Source organism: Cyprinodon tularosa, unplaced genomic scaffold, assembly GCF_016077235.1.
Source record: "Cyprinodon tularosa strain WSP-4 unplaced genomic scaffold, ASM1607723v1 ctg32, whole genome shotgun sequence".
Taxonomy (NCBI): domain Eukaryota; kingdom Metazoa; phylum Chordata; class Actinopteri; order Cyprinodontiformes; family Cyprinodontidae; genus Cyprinodon; species Cyprinodon tularosa.
In genome coordinates this window covers 1,987,837-2,011,842 of record NW_024039030.1, presented here as the reverse complement: position 1 = coordinate 2,011,842, position 24,006 = coordinate 1,987,837, and the positions used below count along the sequence as shown (strand labels likewise).

Here is a 24,006-nt window from a genome sequence, read left to right as displayed (position 1 = left end):
CACATTTACTAGTACGAATGATACTAATGATACTGCTACTATACACTCTGATGAGGATAGTAATATAAGAGGGGTGTTCAATAAGTAATGCACCTGACCGACTTCCAGTTTTTTGATCTAGCTTAAATTTTGCATGTGCTATTATTTAAATCTCTATAGATTACGTGGCAAATTACAACTCTGAACTAATTGTGGTTTCTGATTTACAGGTGAGTTTTTGTATTTAAAAAGACACATAACATGGCAGACTTGAAATTAAATCTCAAAAACTCCCTGTTGAGAAGCATAAACTAGCTTTAAGTCTTAATAACAGCTGCTTCTTTTACTATCTTAACCAGATCAGTTATAAACTGTAGATCTGCATCCTGTTAGCATCTTAGTAACAGACCCATTAAAGCTCCAAAATATAGATGACTTTTTCTGAACAGAAGGTTAGCTCTTAACTGTGACTCTCTTTGTGGATATAGATTTTTTTTGGTAAAGATTAACCACATTTAAAGGGGTTAATGGTTCAGCAACACCTGGCCTGAAGGTCCACTGAGACCTAATTAAAGAATGACTAAATATTATTTATATGTCATCTGTTTAGAAGGGCTGAAATAGTTAGATTAGTTGTGATTTATAGTTTATTGAAATTATTGGAAACTAATTTAATTGTTGAATCATTAATTGGATTGACATACTGTATAGCATCCCATTTTCTGAGGGAATTCACTCAGAACAGCAATAACCAAAGTTGCGCTGTACTATAGCCAGTGATGGGCAGTAGCGCCGCTACATGTAGCGAAGCTATTAGTTTAACTACATTTTCCATTAGCTTGACCGTAGCGTCGCTGCTTTATTTATCAAGTAACTTTCCTGTAGCGACGTTATTGTTTTGATCAAGTAGCGACGTAGCGTCCACAAACGCTACAAAATCCAGGGCAAAACTAAGTAATGAAACCAGGCTTTCTATTTCTAAACAACAATCAGCCACAAAACTACTGTAAATAGCAGTTTCAGCTGACGCTCTTATAAGTGGCGTAGTAGCACAGGCACACTCAGTAGGGTTAAACAAGCGCACCCTTTCAGAGGCTGTCGTTCTATTGGCTGGAAAGGTTGCTAGGCGACGATCCAACTGCAGTCTGAGAGAGAGCAAAACAAATCCGCAAGCAGAGCCTATGGGTTTGCGAGCATATCTGAGACTCAAACAGAGCGCGGTTTGTGCGCGAAGAGAAGGAAGCAAGCGAGAGGAGAAAATATCTGTGCAAGAAGCATTAAATCTGAGAGAAGAAACAAAGATTTGATAGAGAAGAGAAAATATTTGAGAGAGAGCGCATGTTTTGAGTGTGAGCATTATAAGTTTTGAGAGCAAGAAGATGAAATTCTTTTCTCTAATTGAAGTTATGTGCTCTTGCATTATGGCAGGATAATTCTCCCATATGTGCCACTAAGATCCTCTAATTAGAGAGCAGTAGTGAAACCTAGATATTGTATTTTCATGGCCTAGTTTACCTGACAGGATGTTTACATAAATCTGTTTTTAGGCTGTGCACAGATAAGATTTTTTTATGGAGGAACAGCTCTACCGTATATAAAATAAATACATAAATAAATAAATGCTCAATAAATAAATAAATAAGCATTTAATTATTGCCTCCAAAAATACAATGAATAAATATGTAGGTAGAAATTAAATTATATGGTGAGACATATATATATATATATGTATCTCTTAATTAGCTTCTTTATTTTTTCACCTTCTTTTGTAAACAGTTTTGTTTGTTACTTGAATCAACTGTTTAATTGAGGTCTTTTGTAGGGTTTCGTTTTCCCTAGAGATGTCCATTGAATGCAAACTCATAGCCATGTCTCCATGTGTAGAACAATACACAGTACCTTTAATTTGGTTCTAATAACAGCAGATTGTTTACTAGTTTGTCTACTAGTAATTACTTTAGTTTTTATTTTAATATGCTGATCATAAAGCAATGTTTACACTGTGTTATGTCATTGGCTGATCTTTAATAAATATTTTAACCAGTGTATCAGACTCATTTTGAATTGATATTAGGTTGGTACAACGTTAAGTAGCTTCTGATGTAGTTAAGCTACTTTTAACACATTAGTGTAACTTAGCTTGCTATAATTCTTTAGGTGGTAGCTTTTGTGTAGTGAAGCTTAATTTATTGTTAAGTAACTGATAGCTTAGCTCACTACATTGGACAAGTAGCTTGCCCAACACTGACTATAGCATATGTTTTGCATTTAAGATTTAAAATATATGACTTAATATGATTCAACCACAGTTCCGTAAGTGACATACTTTTAGCCTCACCTGGATCAAATTCTGCAGACAAAACTTTCAATGAAGCACCTTATGCAATTGTTATTTACTAGTTAAACAAAAAAAATGTTTTTCTTTTTGCAGTCCTTGTCTTGAGGATTTTCCTAAGTAATGCCTAAGTAAAGTTAGGCTCAAGTCTGTGTACTGAATATTGAATATATGGTCAACTATGTTAATTCAACAGTAATGTTATATGAAGCAAAAGTAATCAATCTTTTTGCCAAATTTAAACCACAAACCATCAAGAAGTTTAGTTATTTTAAGTAAAAGAGCAACATATATAGCTTCGAAGTACAATTACAGCTGCTTTTTGCAGAATTTCTCTGTTGCATCTAGAGGCTGATTTTTTTTTCTATCTTTACAAAAACAGCTCAAGCTCACCTAGTTGGACAAATAGCATCTGTGAACACATGCCATAGATTTCTATTTGGATCTAGCTCAAAATTGTGAATCTAGATATTCTGTCAGGTGTGCAGCACATGATCCAAATCATTCCAATTTAATATGTTAAGGGTCAATTATGCTTCTTAACTGTTTTCCTTAAGAACCGCTGTCTACACATAGATATGATCTCTTTACTTATCATGGGTAAGAGTGGGACTGAAATATTTATATGCATTAAATTAAAGGGGACTGAAAAGTTGGAAGGTTTTTTTTTTTTTTTGCTTTGTTGAGGGGCTCCACTAAAACTTTGCTTCCTCACTCTAACACAAGTCCCATCCTGTTTTGACTCTGGAGCCGCTGTTCCTCCCCTCCCTTTGTGGATCAGGATTGTGTTGCCATGGTGCTCAGCTGGGTATTCATTCTGGCTATGACAAAGGGTGTAATGTTGGATTCCCAGTCTTAGATTACAGCAACACAGTGGTCCATTCCCCTGGAGAGAAGGCGGTTACAGCAGTGACCTCCCTGGTGGTCACGCCTGCTAATGTTAGATGCAGTAAACCCTAATCCTCAACAGGCTTGTTCTTCTATTACACAATCTTTTCGCTATTTAATAACAGTATTTATTAAACTTCCGTGGGAAGTTTTTTAGCTCTTAAAGCTTTTAATATTTTCTTTCTCTCCAAAAAGCACAGGTCATGTTTTCAGGTGTCAAACAGATATTGCATAAGATAATTTCAGCCTACTTAAATTAAACTTAAATTAAGAAAGGACAGTTTCCCCCCCCCCCCCAAATTACATGCTGTTGTCATATTTTAGCAGATCTTCTGACTGTTTGAGATAGGCAATACATTGCTGCTTTATGTGCACAGCCTAGCAAACATTCCTATACGAAGTTAATAACAATGAGGAGCTAAGTCAGCAGCTTTAATTCATTGCTGTCTGCAGCTGCTATAAAGATATCTCAGCTGAGGTTTAGGCAGCTTAATGCCTTGCCTCAGCTGAGGGAGCGCAGATGTTTTCTTTCCTTTTTTTCCTTTTACAATCCCTTAGGATCAGTTTTGCATAGTAGTAACCTTATCTGTAAGCCTTGTGAGCTTTAAGAAAGCCCACTGCATTGATATTTTACTATACAGACTTAGTGGCACTTTTATCTTATAATTTAAACGGAAAGTCTAACACAATTTGACAAGCAAAAACGTTGTTTTTTTCTGCCATTTTCACAATTTTCCTAGAATGTCATCAAATTATTATGTAATATCATGTATGTATCATATATGGAATTGTTTTTACCTTGAAAAAGCAATCATAACCTTTGGACTTTTCCACTTTTAGCTCTTTAAAGCTCCAAGTTTCAGTGTGTCTCATTGATTTTTTAACGGGTAGACCTATAAAAAATGGTGTATATTTAAAAATCATTATAACATTGTCTTTGCATTCAGGCCCGATATCCCCAGTCCATCAAACTGCCTTTGTGCCCCACTTAATCAAGTGCATTAAAGCATTCTCACTTACTGTTTTCCTGTTTCTCTTTTTCCGACTCTAACTAGTACCGGATATTTCAGCCGATTTCAACAATTTCTGCATATTTTCAGCTTGAAACCCCATTCAGATTTTAAAAACATTTCTGCACTCTTTGCTTTTTGCTACCTTTTACAGTTTTGCTTCGGTGGAGCTTCAAACTTTTTTAGATTTTTTAAAGATTTTTGGTTTTATAATGGAAGTCAATGAAGGAATTTTTGTGCTCCTAGAGTAGGCCACTCTAGCGCTTTTAAACATTTTACTTTTGGCAAACAACTTCTGCTTACTCACCAAAATATCAACATCAAAACGTAGGTATTTTTGTCAGGAAGTGTAACCCTCATTGGTGTGGGATTTACAGTTTTTCTACAGTTTGGCCTAGACTACCAAGAAGTCCAAACTCCCTCAATAGAAGTCCAATTGGAGAGTTATAAAAAATCACAGACAAAAAATTCAAAACAACACATGTAACAACATGAAACGCACACACATTAAAATAATTTTTTCAATGTAATTTATGGTTTTGCTCAGCTGTTCGGACATATAAAAATGTTGATTCTGAGTAAAGCCTCAGATTGAAATCTTTCAAAACAACCCCTTTTTGCATTGTCATCGTGTCCACATAGTTTTTGGTAGAAACATCTAAGTTGGCAAATTTGTCCATCAAAGCCTGCTGATCCCTATGGTGTGAACATTATTTCTGTATCTGTTATGTTTTTTGATTTATTAAACATAGTTCAACACAAACGTTTATCCATTTTTAATAATAATAATAAATAATAATCCCTCATGAATTAAATGGTGCAAGAATGACATCGATACGACTTGTTATGCAAGAGTTATAGGTAGTTGTTCGGCGCATGATCGCACAGGTGATTAAGCCAGGCATAGTGGGGGAGACGGTGGCTGAAAAAAACTTTTTTTTCCAATGGATGCCTCTCCTAAGCTACGCACTCACATTAAAGGAATTTTGCAATGCAGCTGGGTTGTATCTACTATAGTATTATTCTTATTGTTTTCTGTCCTTTCCTCTCGGACTATACATGCCCATTGGCTCATAGAATGTTGTGGCATGTGTTGCATTTCTAAACTTTTTCTAAAGTTTTTACTTTTTCTTATTTATAATCAGCCAAGCTTCTGCCTTTTGCTTCGCTCTGATTCCTCTTTTTTCAGGAAAACCATTAAGCTGTCCTTATTCCTCATTCTTTACACTTTACCAAAGGTTTTTTTTCCCAAGTTTAACTTATTTCTGTAATATATATATCATATTTTACATTACTTCAACTTTTCAACACTTTTATCAAGCTGTTTATCTAGCACTAAGCTGCTCGTTCATTTTTCAAAATGTTAGTCTCTATCCCTAAACTAAACCTTTATTTCTTAAACCAGATAAGATTCAAGTTTTTCTTGCTCGTTTCTTTTCTGATTCTGCAAATTTAATAAATTTCACCATATTTTTTCTACATTGGCTAACCCTCTCTGGACAGCATTTAGCTTTTCTGTTTGATGCTAATTCATAACATGATTTCTGCTTGCTTCTGCTATTTTTCAACAAAGAAATTAAACCTTTATCTTTTCTTTTATTTCATATCATTTCAGCAGTTTCTGCCATTTTCAGCTTCTGTTTCTCAGGAACAGCAATTTGTATAGAGTAAATAAGATCCACCTGCTTGCAGTTTATTCTCAGTATGAATAGTTTCCCCTGTTGGAGAAAAGTTTGTCTTTTTAAAACAGTATCTACAGCTTTAAACATCAGTGTTCATTAACTAATATGCAACCGAAAAAAAGGGCTGCACCATCTTAGGGAAAATGTGACTGTTATATGCTGCAAACTGTGAATATTTCCACAGTTTGCAGCATCTCTGTCACTGTGACCACAGTGTTGGAATGAAAAGGCAGTGAAGGTCCATCCATAGGATGTTTGCTATTGGTTTGTAGCATTTGATTGCATTGGCCCTTTAAACATAACATCCTGCTGGATGATTTATCAAAACAGTTTTATTCAGCTGTAATATTGAAAATATTTCTGTTTGATTAAATAAATTTTTTTTTCTTGTTTTCAAATTCAATACATTTGGTACAGCTGTACCTTAAAATGAAGTGGTAACGATGGAGACCTGAGTAGCAATAAGCCCTTCCAGTTAAATTTTTTAAATTGGAAAATTACCTGAAAAATCAAGTAAATTCTTTGGATTTTAGCTGCAAATGTGTTTCAACCAGTCACCCACTTCACATCAAAGCAATGTTAATCGGTTGTTCTACATCAGTGCTAGGCTGTGCTGCTTCTTTTTATAACAGTTATGAATGCCTCTACAAAGGACAGATGATCTGTAGAAGGGTTGAGATTGAAGCTTTATCACCATGTGCTAGAGCGACCCAGTCAAAGTACAGACCTAAATACAATTCTGTTGTATTTTTTTACACAAAATCTATCCAGTCTGATTCAACATGAGATATTTTAGTAACAAATAATAATGCATGGCTAAATGACGGATGTTTTTAGTTGGTAGAAAAACACCAGATGATACAATCGCATCTACAGTCGTATCAGATGGTAGTTTGGCAAACTGAGCCAGCAGAACAAAAATAAAGTATCATATATTTTTTAATTATTTGCAGAAAACAAATTGTGAGAGACAGTGTATGAATTTTTCTTCACAAGTATGCAACATCTCTTCACCTTTTTTTGGTTTGTTGATTTCGCTGTATGCCAAAACATATTATGATTTCTTGTTGATATTAGTTTTTATTTGGATAATTGTGAAAATCTGGTAACACTATGGTGAAACCAAAACTGTGTGCTCAGCTGTGATCTGTCAGTACCAGAATACTAGTGTCGTGCATGTGTGTTCAATCAAACTTCATATCATTAGTTGTTTATTTTTGCTGACTTGTCTTTAAGTGGCTCAAGTGTGAGGGCTGTAAATGTTTAGTTTACATCAAGTGTGAGCTCAAGAATGTTTCTGAAAATTGAGGCTCAGGGGGCGGGGGGGGGGGACCCTGTGCATGTTTAAGCGTAAGTTTAAATCCAAACGGGTTTAAACACAAAAGCCACAACACTTAAAAACAGACAAGGAAGCTTTTGAAAAACAAAAACAAGTAGGAGGTCCATCTGTTTCTGTGGTGGGAGTCAAACAACAGTAACTGATTAACTGAAACCAATTTTCCAATCCTGTGGGTAAGGTTATGCTTATGCCCTCGAGTTAACTCAGTCCTTGCGCTAATCGTTCATCATCTGGTTTGTTTTGGTGCTTTTACTACTCTATTGTTAGAATATTATTGGTTTAGATTGTGGTGACTTTAGAGCAAGAACACAGGGACTAGTTCAAAAAGTAGGATGATGTGAAACAAATATTGCTGTTTTTATAATGTTAGATGCCAAATATTTATTTTACTTTGCATTTATTAAAAAGGAAATCAAATAATGAATGAATGTAAAACAATTCCCATTAAAAAAGAAATTTGTGCACTTTCATAATTTAAATGTATGTTTTTGTTTAATCATTGAATTGTTTATTTCACAATTGAATAATAGACATGATTTATTATTCAATTTGGTTCCCATTTGGGACCCCTGATTCAAATAAAATGTTTATTCCTATATGCAAAGAAATTGACTTTCTCACTGTAAACATTCTTTAACTGTTTTTTTTTTTTCCATTTGGGAAAAAAACATGAACATTTTCTTGATGCAAAGTTTCCTAATCCCTGAGTGGATGAATATCAGTTTTGCCAAATGATTCAATTGTAAAGTGTTTGAGAAATTAAACTTCAGTAATTTTAATGTGAGGTGCAAAGAATGGGTTTAACATCTTCCCCAAATAAAGCACTTTTTATGAGATTTCTTAGTGTTGGTAACATGTTTGTATAAGTGACGCTCCTGGGGGTGTAGGTCTGTGTAATTCTGGGGGTAGAGGGGCAGGATATCTGATCTGCTCAGCAGGCAGATCTGTGGTCACTTCTGTGGAAGTTGGGGAATTTCTGTGGTCCGTCTCCAAACTGCTGGAATTTCAAAAGCAGTCAGGCACGGTTCATATAATTCACACAAATAGACCACCATGGTCATGATTTAGAGGGTGGTTAGGACAGGAATGTCAGCTTGGTACCTTGAGTTGTTTTCTCTGGCAGCACTAGTTGGAAGGAGACCTTCCCTGACCCAGGTGTGTTTATATCTCCTAAACGGGGCCCCACCTGTTTCACCCAATCCTCAAGATGATCTGTGTGTGTTTCAGGTGACCTCTCGCCGGTGCAGATGTCCTCAGTTCCTCAGTCGCAGTTTATTCCCCTGGCTGAAGTGCTGTGCTCTGTCATCTCTGACATGAACTCTGCCCAAATCACAGTCACGCAGGAGGCACTAGTCAACTACATGAGCAAAGCCCATCCAGGTAATTCAGAAAATATTTACTCAAGTTTCTTTTTATAAAAAACAAAACTTTTATAGCTGTCAAAACTAAGTTTTGACTTTTTCACCCTAAATGTAAGAATATTTTGTAAAAAAAAATATTAAAAAAATTTGACAATACTGAGAAATTCATACAGTAGGAGAGACTCGTTTAGCTGCTTTGGGGGTTAGATTGCACATTTTTGTTCAAAGGTTTAATCTTATTGTGGTTTAGCTTAAAATAAATAATTTCATTTTCCATAAATAAACGAAAAAAATTACACGAACATGACAGGAAAACTAAATATTTAACAGTGTCCTGAAACTGTTTATTTTTAAGAAGTTTCTAAGGTGTTCAAAAACCTACATTTAAAAAATGATTTAAAAATAATTATCACAGAGGAAAAAAACAATTTTCTCAACAAAAAAAAAAAAAAACATTTCTAAATCTCCTTTTTTGGTAATTTAAGAGATTAAGAAACAACTAAATTTACGAAAAAAAATTGCAGTATTGAATGTTACATTCAGTACTGGTGCGGATGTTTTCAGTCTTTTTTAACTGAAGATGCACTTTGATTTACATGATAATCTTTTTTTATCGAACTTCTAAACTTTACCAACTTTTAAATTCTGTTGGGATAATTCATTACTTCGAGTCCCGAAAAAAGACCTGTTGTGATATATGTAAAAAGTGTTTTAGTCTATGTAAAAGTCCTCTATACTATATTGCATATATAGACAACAAATACATTGTAAAAGCAAGGCATTTTTTAGATTTATATCAGTGAAGGCTGCTCCAAAACCTGTATATCTTTTTTTTAATAACGTTGCTTTCATAAATGCATACACAGACCACAGACAAGGTCACTTGTTCATAGAAAAGACATAGGAACTTCCACAAAGTCCAGCATAGGCAGTGGCTGGCATAAATATGGATATTTAACAGAGATTTTTATTGTTATTTATGTTACGAAATACTTCTGAGTTTATATTCTAACTAACTCAAAGTGTTGCATTATTGTAAAGTAAAATAAGGCCAGTTTTTATAAATCCAAAGCATATTACTCTCACTTTACATAGATTATTTAAAATAAATTCCTGTGAAACCAGCTGCTTTTAAATCTCATTTTAATTAGTAAGTAGTCTCTGTTCATTCTTAAATCCGACACTGAGATTTGTGAAGGCCCCAGAGGTTCCTTATAAAACAAAAATGAAGAAAGATCCCCCTGAAAATAAAGCAGGTTTAGGTAAAAAAAACAATATCCTAAACTTTGCTGCTTTACCCATGATCCATAATAATATCATAAAAGTGGGGGGAAAAAAGTGCAGGAATACCGATCTGAGCCTGTCACATGGTCTTTTTTTAAATATTGAATACACCATTGATGTTTACAGTTGTTAAATAATTAGAGTTTATTGGGTATGACTATTTTTGTAGGACAAAGGATGGAAAGGGGAAGGGTATCCTGTCTATGTGTTTTCCTTTAGAATTACTTAAACAACACCTATACGCTATAATGCACCTCACTAGTCTCCAATGGCTAGATAAATGCATCCTCTTTGCTATTTATTGTCTCTAATGCTTTTCTGTATTTCTGTATCAGGGATAACCATTCCCACTCAGGACATTCTCCACAACGCCCTTGGAACTTTGATTAAGGAGCGCAAGATTTACCACACAGGTGAAGGCTATTTCATCGTTACGCCTCAGACCTACTTCATCACCAACAACATGGTCAGAGAGAAAAACTGGTGGACATCGGGTTCAATGGATGACCCTCCATTGGCCCCTCCTGTTACTTACCTTCTAAGCAACGAAGTCTGTGTGGAGAGCACTCAAACAGTCCCTGTAGCCCATTGCAGGTCATGCAGCTGTTTTAGCCCTCACCAAAGTTCCTCCACCACTGCTGTCACAGCTGAAACAACCACTGTTCCTCCATCCACTGTTCCTGACCAGCATTCTGTGTCTGTGTCCATAAGCGAATGCACGGGAAGAAGCTTGAAGTGGCCCCGGGCATCAGATCATAAACCGTCAGTGCAGCATCAGTCTACATCGACGGCTGCTGATTGTCAGGCTAGTGAGATCAGCAAAACAACTGCAACTACAAATGCCACAAATCGGAAAGAGAAGGATAAAACCGGGAGAAAGTTTGGTCTCAGCTTATTTAGGAGGAACGGTGGTAAGAAGGAGAAGCCGAAGAAGGAGTATGCATCATTTTCAGGCCAGTTCCCCCCAGAGGAGTGGCCCGTGAGGGATGAGGAAGACTTGAACAACTTGCCCCGAGACCTGGAGCATGCCATCATCAAACGCATCAATCCTGAACTGACAGTGGACAACCTGACACGCCATACAGTACTAATGAAGAAACTGGAGGAGAGAAGGGAAAGGGGAGTGGACAGGATTCTTGATCGAGGTCTGGACGATAAAGACAAGGGAGTTGACAAGGGAATGTCCACCGACATGCTAACTTTCTCCAAACACAGGCATCACCATTTGTCTAAAACAGGTGGAGGGAAAAGATCGTCTCAGAAAGCTATGCGCAGCAAAAGGAGGGTCCACTCATCTCGAGAAAAGCAAAGGGAAAGAGACAAGGAGAAGGTGAAGAGCAAAGCTCTTGTATGCTCTGACATTTGTCCAGATGAGGAGGATTTGATTCCAACTCGCCTCAGGGGAGAAATCCCTGCTGACCCTCTAAATCAAGTGGAGGTGGCTGGGAATCCTGAGGGAAAGTCTCTTTATAAGAAACGCATTGATAATCCTTTCCAGACCCATCCAGTCAAGGATGCTGAAAACATAACTGCCACAAACAGGGAGCACAGAAGACGAGAGATCAAAGAGGGCAAAGCATCTGGGTGTGGAAGAAAGGAGCGAAACAGTCACCGCTCTAAGTCATGGGACCCTCATCGGGCAAAACTGATGGCAGCAGATGAGGAGAGTGGCCTGAAATCCCCCTCATACGAGGACCGAAACGAATGCGACCAAGAAAGGGATCTTGTGGTCGAACACCTGCTCCAGCCGGACAAGAAGCTCATTAGAGAGCTTGGTCTGGACTATAGCTCTGCATATCTACACAGCAGCACGCTCAGGATAGATGACAAGGTTAGGCACCAAGATGAAGAAAGCAGTAAGGAAGTTTGGGAGAAAGAAGTCAAAACCTTTCAGGAAATGTTGGAGTACAAATCTATACCAGAACAAAACAGAATGCAAGGTGATAGTGTCACCAACATCCAGCATCACTCCAGTATGAATACTGTCACCCCTACCTACCCTTATCAGCTCGTCGCAAACCCTGTACCTGATCCAGATCTACTGTGGCCTAAGCCCTCCTTACAGCGAAAACATTCTCTCAGACTCTCAGACCAACAAAGAGATGATCATCTAAAGCCAAGGGAGCTCTCTGTGACTGCTGAGGATAGGCAGGAGAGTCGATCAGACACCACAACCTTCCACCACAGTGAGGTTCTGGAGCTGACGCCTGAAAAGTCTCCACTAACAGGAAACAGTGATAGTTTTATTGAAGATGACTGTAGGCTCTATCAGACAGCAGATAGACCAGAGGAGGAAGACACCTGCAGTTCCCTGTGTCTGAACACTGATGAGTTGATCAATCCGAATAATTACCGAACCGGTTTAATGAACTATCACGGCCACCAGCGGATTTACAATAACCATGAATCTACAATGCATCAACATTCCCATTATAAAGTTATGCTTCAACAATCAAAAGCTGCCTGCAAACAGGACTCAACGGGCAGCATTTTAAAAGACCTGAATCCTCCCACAAACCATAGGGAAGTTGCTCTTATATCCACAAGACCAGCAGAGAGCAACTGGAGACAGCAAACCCAAAGAGCCAGGTCACCAGGAGCGTTCTGCGATCAAAGTGCTGTTATGTGTCCATTTGACCAGAGGGAAAAGGAATGTGGATCTATTGTGGATGCAGACTGTTTAGAAGCATGTGAAGGTGCAGACAGCAGCATCTTTGACTACTGCCAGGCCAGCGAGCTTGAATCGGACTCAGAGACTGTCCGAAAGTCAGCTGATGAGGGAGACGGCGAGTCTGGGCACTGGGCTGTGGAGGAAGTGCAAAAGGATGGGTTTGATGAGAACAGTGTTCCTCAGACCCACAAAATTATCCAAAACACGTCCATTGGAACCAGAAGAGCAGAGGAAATGGAGAACCAGAGCATCACTGGGGACAGTGGTATTGACTCCCCTCGGTAAGTACCCAAAACTATGTTTTTCTGTGTGTCATGTAAGTGTTAATATTAGTAACTTACGGTAATAAGAAAAATCATGTGAAGGCCACTGTATTGTAAAACGAGCAAATATATTTCCCAGCATAATCACACCTATTTAATACATTTTGCTATGTGGCCACTGCTAATTTAAATCCTTTTATTGTAACTTTATTCAATAGACTTTAGCAGAGTAATATATATACTAGGGAAAGTGAATTCAACATGTTTTAATTATTTACAAATACAAATCAGGTACCTGTAAGAAATCCAGTTTAATCTCTTTCGACCATAAACTGACTAGCAAGAGATGCAATTTGAGAAGCAGCCAAGGGGTATTTGGTATCTCTGGAGGAGCTGCAGAGAGCCACAGCTCAGATGGACTGGATAACTTTTAGCTCTGGGATCTACGGTATATATGAAATCTACAGTGGAAAAAATGAAATTCATTGTTAAAAGTAAAGCAGAAGTCCTGATGCTGGTTTGCTACAAGCCATGTTGTGAACAGCAAACATTGAAGAAGTTCTTCTTGTCAAATAAGACTTACTCTCAGCCTACATGTTAAATTTTAAAAGTAGCAAAAAAGTAACACTGCAAATCAGCCTCAACACGCACCAACATGCTGTTGGGATTCAGTTTAACGTTGTATAACGCTTAGAACAGGGCAGTATTGAAATACAAAAAAAAGCTATCAAAAAGCAAAATAACCTAAAACCTAACCTAAATAACTTGATGATGGACTTAAACATTCAATCAGGGTAACAATTTGATGGTCACTTTGGACACATCCTGCTGCAAAAATACTGCAGAAGAGGATCTGCAGCAATTCTGGAAGTAAAATGTTTACAGACCATCTCCTTATAATCTGAAGAGTTTGAGGTATTTTGCAAGGATGAAACTCCTAACATTTGGGTTTCCAGATTGATGAAGCTGATAGAAATATCACCTGCAAAAATGGCTAATATAAAACTATTCTTTAGTGGGATAAAAACAATTGCAAGGCATCGTACCGTTCCAGATATGTGCCCACACACCAAGACCTGCCTTTCAGAAGGGTGCTCAGCCAACACAAACACAGAACTGACGTTCGTTAACCCCAGGGTTGCACGTCTGTGGTTGGCCTCACTCCTAAAATGTGTTGTTTTACTTTAAAGGTAAATTGCAATAAAGCTGAACAAACACCTTGTGGCCAATTATAGCATCCAGTGTTTGAACAGAAGGGAGTCATTGCTAATAATTATCTGTAATTGCTGTGCAGCACTTAAAAAGTCATTTTGAAATTGAAGAGGAAGAAAAGAGTTTCTTTCCTGGCATTGAACTCTCTTTGCACCTGGTGGTGTAGCTAGGGGAATGGTTTCTGTGTCATGTTACCAATGTGGTGTTTGATTTTTTTCTTCTCTCCTCCTTACAGGACCCGCGTCAGCCTTGCATCCAGCAACACTGTTATCCTTGAAGGTCTCAAAAGGAGGGGCTTCTTGCAGAACCTGGAGAAACTGCACTCAAAGAGCAGCACCATCCGACCCCAGAGCTCACTGCTGCAGCTCACTCCTGTCATGAACGTATAGCGGGACCTTTGTTCAAGCAATGCTCGACACTTCTCTGAGATGCATCAAGAGAATAGATGAGGGCGCATAATGTGCTTCCTACCTCCACATACTGACAACCATAACAACCCAGTCTGTGTTAAAATGTATGATACAACTAATGTAAATACTTTCCAGAGGAATGTGTTTAGATATATCCAATCTTGTGTATGTCTGATTATACAGTTTGCATTCTATGCAATATAAAGGGCCTTATTTTCATTCTCTGATTGTTTAAAATGTGTAGAGAAACAATAACCTGTCTTGATTTTCCACCTTTTATACATGTCATGAGTCTCACAAATAAAATTATATATCCTCCAAAATGTTTTATTCCATTATATAGTTATGTCTGTATGAACCTTATTTAGAACTTTTTTACACGTTTTAATTAATAAAGCTGCTAGACTTTAGGTGTTCTTAAGTTAAACCAGCATTAGTGACTAATTTAAATAAGGACCTTTAAGACAACGACTTCTCTGTTAATTAGGATAGGGAAGGATAATCGTCACATTGTTTATGATTATCAGGTATTTCTTTATCCTTGTAGGAATTGTGTCTTTTAACGATAGTTACCTGCGAATTTTGCAAACTTTCAAAACTAAAAGTATTGTTGGTAATTTTTTAAGATTTTCTGCTTTTAGTTCTGAAAAGGCAGCAATAAATAACTATCTTTAAATTAGTTTTTGTGAGATTTTTTGCTCTTAAACTGCAACTCAATCATTACCCCTTTAATAAATGGAGAGCCCTTCTTTCTTCATGTTTGTCTTCAAGGGTACAATCACCCATCTGTACTTTTAAAAACTGTTTAAAAGAACGACAACAGAACAGTGTAATGTCTGCGTCGTGAGCATCTTAAGATAACTATTAATGTCATGACAGGTCAAGGCAATAGATGGGTGGTTCTATATGGGCCTGTGCCCCAATAGAACTGGTGCTATTCTGTTTTTTAAGTTATAGCGTATCCTTTTGAGTTTGTAGATGGAGTAAGATGATTTGTTTGTAAAAAAACAAACATATTTTCTTATTCCAGGTGTTTAAAATCAAATGTTATTCTAAGAACAGAAATAGCCTACTCTTAGAATTGACGGATCATGTGATCTTCTTGCTCAAATTGAGGGCAAATACATGAATACATGGAATTTATCTCTGCTTTTAGTGTAATATCAATTTCTTATATGTGCTGACAGAAGAGACCGTTGCTGATCCGTCACTTAGATTTAAATTTCACGATTGAAATTTACCTAAAAGGTATTTAGAAAATTAGTCAGCTTTAAGGTTTTGCCATACTATGATAGGATCATAGTTTTGATCAGGTCTACAGCCTTGGCTTTGGGGCTATCTGTATATTAAATGATGCTTTCTTGCTGTAGTTTTATTCTTCTGTTCTGTGCCCTCATGATAAAACAATGGCCTCCCTGTTAATTTTAATCTAGAACAGCAAATGTTTGGTAACCACCCCACTCATCAGAGAAGCTGCCAACAGGCAACTGACTCTGGAGGAGCTTCAGAGATATATGGCTTTAAGGGGTTAATCTATAAACGCAGCAAATTATAGCTGTTGCTGTCAAATCTTGGTGGGAAAAAATTGATGGAAATCCACTAGATATGTCCTCTAGGATGTTGAGGTGAATCAGGGTGCGGCTCAGAAAAGTGACATCTAAAGAAAAACAAGTTTTTAAAAAAGTTCAAGGTGAAAGTTCATTTGCAGTTGGTAATACCCCTAAATATACAGCTTTAACTTTAAAAGCTGTCATGGTCCTACTTCATCTCAGACCTGAATTAAACTGCAACTTTGGCAAGGCTTTATGTGCATTTATAGTATGGATTGTGAATCAGAATCAGTTTTATAGTGAAATTGTTTATTTCCAAGTATAGAAACCTGGAAAAACCCTCAAATACTTATTATAGGCAACCACCAAGACCTGTTTTAACTAATCACACTACTGCTATTAACCTCCAAGATTGGTGCTGTTAACTCATTTGCACTAGAATGGCTTTTTTGCTGATAAAAGGCGACACCATGTGGTTACACTGTGTAAGTACATGTCCCAGGAAACGTTTTTTCCCTTGATTTTATTTGTCATAAGGCTTTTAAGAACTGCATTAATTAAACACCATGAGATGAGAGTCAACAACCTTTATTTTATCCATATATGTGCCACTCAGATGGGAAACATGTTACAGGGTTTGCCCTCTAGTCTATATGGAGATTTTACATCATTTTCTCTACCAGGCCATTGACAAAAATAATTGGGAGGGAGGGGGGAAACAATATAGTTGTAACAGTGTAAACACATAGCAATATACATAAAAGCAAAATAAAAAGGTGAAAAATTTAAATGTAGGGTAAGTTAATATGATTAAGAGCTAAAAAAAAAAAAAAAAAAAAAAGAATCCTGAAATCCCTAACTTCTGAAATAACAGCTCGGCATACATTTCTACGTTGCATGCAATAAGGCACCTAACTAAAACAAGGAAAAGGACTATGCTACAATGTGACGCACAACTTTTATCCGAATAAGATATTGCTCACCAAAATGTTTAACTCTCATAAAATCCAGTCTCTCGTTCCCTTTCATATAACCCAAGCCATATCTTAAAAAAATATGTCAGTTTCTAAAAGATATTTTACACAGAACAGTAAATAGAGCGCAATCCATTGGACTTCAGAAAAATCTTGTAAAATGAGATTCTCATGTTTTAGTATACACAACAGTTTTTGTTTTGTTTTAGATCAAACAACGAAAGTTTGCAGGTCAACAAGAATATGCGTTACCTATAACTCTATACACAGGTATTTATTTTCCAAAGCAATACTGTACACTTGGATCTTAAGTGTAGTTGAAACCACAGTAAATAATTAGGACACGGGTCTTGTTGGAGTATGCTACCCAGAGGGTTTTTATTTTCTAATATGCATTTCCCCATCAGTAAAGTTCCTGTCAGAATGGACTCAGGTGTTAGCCAGTATTGCTCTCTGTACAAACCATGAAGCCGTGCTAAACCAGAGACGTACAAAAAAAAAAAAAAAACAACAATCTGATAAATATACAAGATGGCTCATGTTAACGGAGCCCAACTCAAAACACAAGCTTAAAGGAAAAACATTCTGCATCTTCTTTCGTTTTTATATCCAACACTTAAAACAAATCAAAGTCAGAAAAAAAAAAAAAAAAGTGGGAGACAGAGTGAATCCTGCTATCAAAAATTGTATCTTCTGGAACAGCACACTAGTTACCTATACACGCACACATATATATAAAAAAGAAAATCAATAAGTATCTACATTGGATTTTTTGATATTTGCTTCATGAGTTAAAAAGCTGAGGGAAAAAAAAAGATTTTCAAATGGAGGCAAAAGTTCTTGTTCAGTTGTGTTTAACAATTTCAATAAAGTTGCAGCTGAAACGCAAATGTGCAAACCTAAATGGAACTCAATGAAATTCGTAAGTGAGGCATATTTATCCAAAGTTTTCTCTTGAACATTTTTATTTCCTTTTAAAAGTCCTGGAGCAAGTGAAGCAGAATCACAGGAAATTCCTTCACAATATATTATACCAAGTTAAACACAACAGCCGTGGGTTCAGTTCTGAGTGTTTAAGTCAAGCACCCTCACCCTCCCCATCCTTTTTTGGGATAAATGTGCATTGTCAATTTATTCAGAGCTGCTCCATGTAACCGCAGCAATACAGTGACATGACCATTTTGACTGGAGAAAATGGTTCGTCGTTATCTGTGGTGCCGGGATGCAGACATGAAGATTTGGGGAGCAAAACCCAAAGGAAACATGATAATGTGGGGCTGACTAAGGGTGGGGCCCTGGTCTGTGATCTATGTGGATCCTATGATGTCTTGAGAGAGACGAAGAATGGTTAAAGCCTTTTCCGCAGTGAGAGCACCTGTATGGTTTTTCCACAGACAGGATGAGCTGCTTTGGGAAGGCGTTGTTGGAGTAAGCCTTTCCGACGGGGATGGCAGTGTATTGTTGCGGCTGCGGTGTTGGTGGTGATTGTGGTTGCGGTTGTAATTGCTGCTGTTGCTGCAGCGGCGATGAAAGAGCCTGCTTCTCCAAATGAACTCTCTGATGCCTCGCGAGGGAAGAGCCGTGGTTGAACTTTTTGCCGCAGTGACCACAGGTGTACGTTTTTCCATCCGAATGGACTCTTTGGTGCCGTGACAGGGAGGAGGAATGATTGAAGCCTTTGTCACAGTGGTGGCACATGTAGGGTTTCTCCCCTTCCTGAAGTACCCTTTGCTTTGGTGGCGAGACGAAAGCGACAGCTTTCCCGGGCTGTGGTGGAGAAAACACTGGGTTCTGCAGGTGGGTCTTGTTATGGCGAGACAGGGATGAGGAGTGGTTGAAGCCCTTGTTGCAATGTCGGCAGGTGTAGGGCTTCCCCCCAGCATGAACTTGCTGATGCTTCTTCAGGTGACGCTTGCGAACAAAACTCTTCCTGCACATGTTGCATTTGTACGGCTTTTCACTAGAGTGGATCCTCTGGTGCTCTCTTAGAGTTGCGGCGGCTGCAAAGCACTTCCCGCACTGCGCGCACCGGTGGGGCTTATCCCCCAGCACGACAACAGCGTGGGTCTTTTGGTGCTGCTTCAGATTGGAAGTCGTAGCAAAGCCTTTGCCACACTGGCCACAGGTGTATGGTTTTTCACGTGCATGGACCTCCTGGTGCTTTTTTAAATGCCTCCTACGGACAAAGCTCTTTCTGCATTGTGTGCACTTGTATGGTTTGTCCTCAGAATGCATCTTCATGTGTTCTCTCAGTGTTATGGCAGCTGCAAAGCTCTTGCCACACTCTGTGCATCTGTGGGGCTTGTCTGGCAAATGAATCATCTGATGAGACTTAAGGCTGTAGGCATCGATCACATCTTTACCGATGAGGTCGACGCCTGGGGGAACATATGGTTTTTCTTTCATGTGGATTTTCATGTGTTGCTTGAGGCTGGCCTCTACAGCAAAACTCTCCCCGCAGTGGATGCAGATATACGGGTTGAGGTCCTTGTGGATCTCAAAATGTTGGTGAAGATCAGCTATGCTGCCAAAAATCTCCCCACACTCGTTGCACTGTAAGCCATGAGCTTCATGTATGATCACTCCATTCTCCGATTCCACTGTCAACTCCCCACCGTGATCCGACTCCATTTTAACCACATGCTCGCCATCCGTCTTAAGAAGCACCTCACCCAGCAAAGTTTCCCCGGTTTCCGTCTTAATTTCTGCTGCCGTGAAACAGTGTATGTCAGCATTCTCTACCTTGATATAGTCATGGTCTGTCTCTGCAACGATTGCATCCACACACGTGACAGCCCCAAGGTCTCCCCCGAGTCCCTGTATCTTTAGGTCTGAGCCATGGATCCCCAGCTCCAATCCACGCTTCTCCTCTGTAATGATCTCCGTTTCTGCTGCGTAGTGAAGGTCGACATGGCTATGGGCTATGACACACTCCGACCCAAGTGTGTCGAGCCCTGGAGTGTCACACTCAGTCTCTGACTCGGCCATAAGAACACACTCCAGCCCCACGGCCTCCGTTTTTTCTGCCGGATGATGACCAAAGAGAGAATCGGGGTTATAAGTTGGGTTTTTTCACCTGCACCACTGCTCTAGTCGGCAATCAAACCTGGAAGAAAAAAAGAAGGAAAAAAAAGCAAGAAATTACTGAAAAGAAACTTTCCCATCAAAACTATACTGCTAATCTAGATGAACAAAAACACCTGTTTTGTTTTTATTTCCTTTATTTTCTTCATTTAATATGCATATAAGGAATGTAATTGAATAACTCAACTGAAAATCAAACTCAACAATGCTATTAACAACAGCAGCAATTTTATATCAATATATAAAAGTAAAAGGATGAGGGATTAGTTGAATTTAGCCAATGCAGATAATGTAACCCATCAAACTAAGTTGTCAGAGGCTATTTGTAGAGGTAAAAAAGAAAAGAAATGGAAATGTAAGGTTTAAAAAAAAAAAAAAAAAAATCACAACTAGGGCTGAAACAATCAGATTAATCGTGATCGATCAATTATTGTGATAATCGTCAACTAATTTAGTAATCGATTAATCGTTAACTGGAGTATAGACTCTAAAACATGCCTTTAGCTGACAGAAACCCATTTAGAGCAGTAATTATAAGTGTACAAAAATACGTAAACATTTTACATTTAGGAGAAAAAAAAACATCTGTCAATATGCTCCATCCAGAACTTTAGAACAAAAGTTTTAGTTTCACCTGATTACATTCGTAAAAAAAAAAAAAAAAGCTTCCTTAAGGAACCTTTGGCTATCCAATTAATCCAAAAACATTATTGACAGATTATTCAATTTGCAAAATAAGTTGGAGATCACTTAATCGTTAACGGGTGTAACACATGCTTTTAGCTGACATTTATGTCTGTCAATATGTTCCATCCAGAACTCCTCAAGTGGAAAAGTTTTAAGGAATCTTTTGGTATCCGATTATCAGTTGGTTTGCAAAAAAAAAGTGTTAGTTGCAACCCTACTAAATCAATGTACAAATACACACAAATTCATATTAAATTCAAATATAAGCATACACCTTAAAGAATTTTATTTTATTAAATTTACAGTAAGTTAAGCTAAATAAACCTGGAAATAAATAGCAAAGAATTCCTGTATATTTATTTATTTCAGAACCGCAAAGTAGTAGTAAGTCAGTATTCCAAATGTTTAAAAGATTGATAATTTGGCAAAAGGTTTTAGGCTTAACCATTGGGCAAAGGAAGCCAACCCCCCCCCCCATTCATGATCACTATAATTATATTGATATTTTAACCACTGTGCAAATGCTGCTGTAAACTGATACAGCAGATTAACCATGGAGCAAGGTTTGACTAAGTGATCGACCATCTACAGTCAGTTCAGAATAATGGTTTGAGCATGAATATATCTCAAAAGTAGTCGTGCTAGTTGAAACATTTGATGACAGCATTAGCGCACAAGCTTCGCTTCATTAGCCATATTCCAGTGATAATAAAACAAGGTTAACCACGCAATTCCTTGTTGTATCCTAACCCATAAAAGGCCACCCCCACTAACCTTTATGAAACGTCTCGACCCTTTGTATTACTGTCCATCTAAGATTTAAGAACTGGTTTTAAAGTAATCGAAAATGTAGTGGTTTTTTTGTCAGTTAGCTTTTCTACGACGGCTATGAATAGCCTCCATAGCAGCTAGTTAGCCGCTTATGGTGGACAGGGACTGGTTACCGACTAAACAGCATTGTGTTAGCTGCTAATACGTTCGCTTTTTAGCCAGCTAACTAGCCTATAGGAAAACAGACGGGCAAGAATGTTAGTTTCAGGGCTTTAAAAAAATGCAAACGCTTACAACAAAACAGGCGTTCATACCGTGTATATTAGCGCAACTTAAGACGACGGTACGACGCGGAAATTCTTCCACTGCGATTATTACCAGGCCATCTTGTTGTGCCACACCAGCACTTCCAGCTAGTCTAAGATGGCTGCCGCTTGGCTAACGTTATCCGCCTTAGCTTCCGTCATACTCAACATATTATCCATAGCCGGACTATCAAAGAACGAAGCAAAAGTCGTAAAAAGTACCTAAAAACAAAAGCCGAAAATAACCACACATACGCATTGGTATAAATGTACTTGCAGCTACGCTATCGGAGACAACAGCACGCTAAGAGTCCCCTATAATTCCTATGAGGAGTTGGTTAGCTGAAACAAAGATGGCTAACCTGAGGTGGAAGCTGATGTGTAAAAAAGCCCGGGAAATTGTGGCTTTGGTCAAAAAAGACCCCCTAATTAGACGTAATTAAAACAAAGTATCCGGCTGAATAAAACAAAACAGTAAAACGATGACCAAGGAAACCAGACCGACTTCATCTACAGGCTTTCAATGCGGCAGCAGCAGAACAACCACACTTCAATGGCGGCCTTGGTTGTGTTAGCAGCTACCGAGCATACATGCCGCGGCTACATAGCCATGATACCGAGCTAAAAACTCAGCTAATCCAGTTTGTTAGCATGGCTAAATCGTCCGTATACTTTCACATTGACATAAATTCACGTTGTACAAGACTAGAGCAGGAAACGCTTATCTATATACTGACCTATTTATATAAATATATATCCATATTGTTTTGAGATGGTATGGTATTTACAATACATATACTAGAAAGACTAGACTGATTAATTAGATTTTAAAGTTTCTTAAACATATGATTTTCTAAGGTTCTTTTATTTAGGACATCACTGTTCCGACTATCGCGGGGCAAGGCCTGTATTTTCCAGAGTTGTAAACTGCTGGCCAGCTATTACCACCCAATACGTATAACTAAAAGCAAACGGCACTGTGATCATATTTATATGGGCACAATCCTGCACCTATAAAGTAAACAAATTTAACAACAGATCGCATTTAAAGGCTGAAGTGTGCACCGGGATTAACATAATGAAGAGTTAGGATACAAAAACCTTACATGCACACACCCACCTTTCTGTCCTGGTATTTTTTGGTTGTTGCAGAGAGAAAAGACTGAGAATCTTTTTGCGATTTCAAACACTGGGTTGGCGGAAGGTTTGCAAGTTTTTTTTTTTTTTCGGTGAGCCTCGTCACACTGCCCTGCTCTGTGTCTCTTCGTTTCCTCTCACAGCCTGTGTGTACAGCTGGCGCCACAGCTCATCTGGCGCCAACGTTGGACCTCCGACTCACTTTAGCGAAAGCAACTATTGTCATTTCATATCGGCACATGGACTATCATCTCCCCCTACAGGCGTGGAGGTACAATGCACAGACCTGACTCCTGGTTTGTTACCCCAGCATGCTCTACTAATCTCAAAATCACTTGATCAAAAAATAAATGTAATGTTCTAATAACTTTTAAGTGTTTTACAGCTAAAACAAGTAAATCGGAGGGAAAGAGTATTATTAAAGAAAAATTAATGGAAAAATGGCAAGAAAGGTGGATAAAGAAAAAACAGGAAGATGGTTTTATAAAATTCAGAAGATAGGAAAAAGAAGAAATGGAAAATGAAATAGAAAGGAGGAGAGAGTGATAACAAGGTTAAAATTTGGGCATACAGGACTTAATTATAAACTTTTCAAAATTCAAAAGCATACTATTGGCAAATTTCATCACTGTGGAAAATATGAAACAATCGAAAATGTTATACTGGAATGTCATAAATATGAAAGCAAGAGAAGATATATGAGGGGAGAGTTTGAATGTATTAAGGAAAAGATTAATTTATTAGATATTTTTAGGGAGAATTTGGGAAATAAACATATACAAATAATTATTTGATTTTTAAAGAAAACTAAATTATTTCAAAGTGTTTGGTATGATTATTCACTTTGAACACCTAATGTAGCCATCTATCTATTTCTGAATTTTACAGCTGTCATTCTTTAACTTGTTTGGCCTTTTCTTCAAAATGCTGTTGCATTATGTGAGGTTTATATTACATGTGTGCTTACTAGTTGGATCTGTGAAATAAAACCAATAAAAGATCTCTTAAAGTGATATCGTCTTTTACTATTTACATCTGGAAAAAAAGAAAATTTAAATGCATAA

General features: G+C 37.8%; 2 protein-coding genes across 5 annotated transcripts in view; one reads left to right on the top strand and one right to left on the bottom strand.

The window, feature by feature from the left end:
• The window catches only part of stox1 (storkhead box 1), a 31,765-nt gene extending 16,655 nt beyond the window's left edge, over positions 1–15,110 (top strand). The window contains exons 2-4 of the mRNA XM_038292982.1: positions 8,461–8,613; positions 10,214–12,830; positions 14,260–15,110. Coding sequence (XP_038148910.1) covers positions 8,461–8,613; positions 10,214–12,830; positions 14,260–14,413 — 2,924 coding nt within the window. The 3' untranslated portion in view covers positions 14,414–15,110. The remainder of the gene's footprint in view (positions 1–8,460; positions 8,614–10,213; positions 12,831–14,259) is intronic.
• Positions 15,111–16,556: 1,446 nt separating this feature from the next.
• Positions 16,557–23,134, bottom strand: si:ch211-198a12.6 (uncharacterized protein LOC563253 homolog). 4 transcript variants are annotated; one of them, XM_038292983.1, is made up of 2 exons: positions 22,926–23,134; positions 16,557–20,064 (listed from the first exon to the last, which is right to left on the bottom strand). In XM_038292983.1, exon 2 carries the CDS (start codon positions 19,944–19,946, stop codon positions 18,240–18,242), a length of 1,707 nt encoding a protein of 568 aa, XP_038148911.1. In that variant the 5' UTR covers positions 19,947–20,064; positions 22,926–23,134; the 3' UTR covers positions 16,557–18,239. The 4 variants fall into 4 exon arrangements, with proteins under 4 accessions (XP_038148911.1, XP_038148914.1, XP_038148913.1 ...); XM_038292986.1 differs by lacking the exon at positions 22,926–23,134 and adding an exon at positions 22,311–22,332; XM_038292985.1 differs by lacking the exon at positions 22,926–23,134 and adding an exon at positions 22,168–22,278.
• Positions 23,135–24,006: the final 872 nt, after the last annotated feature.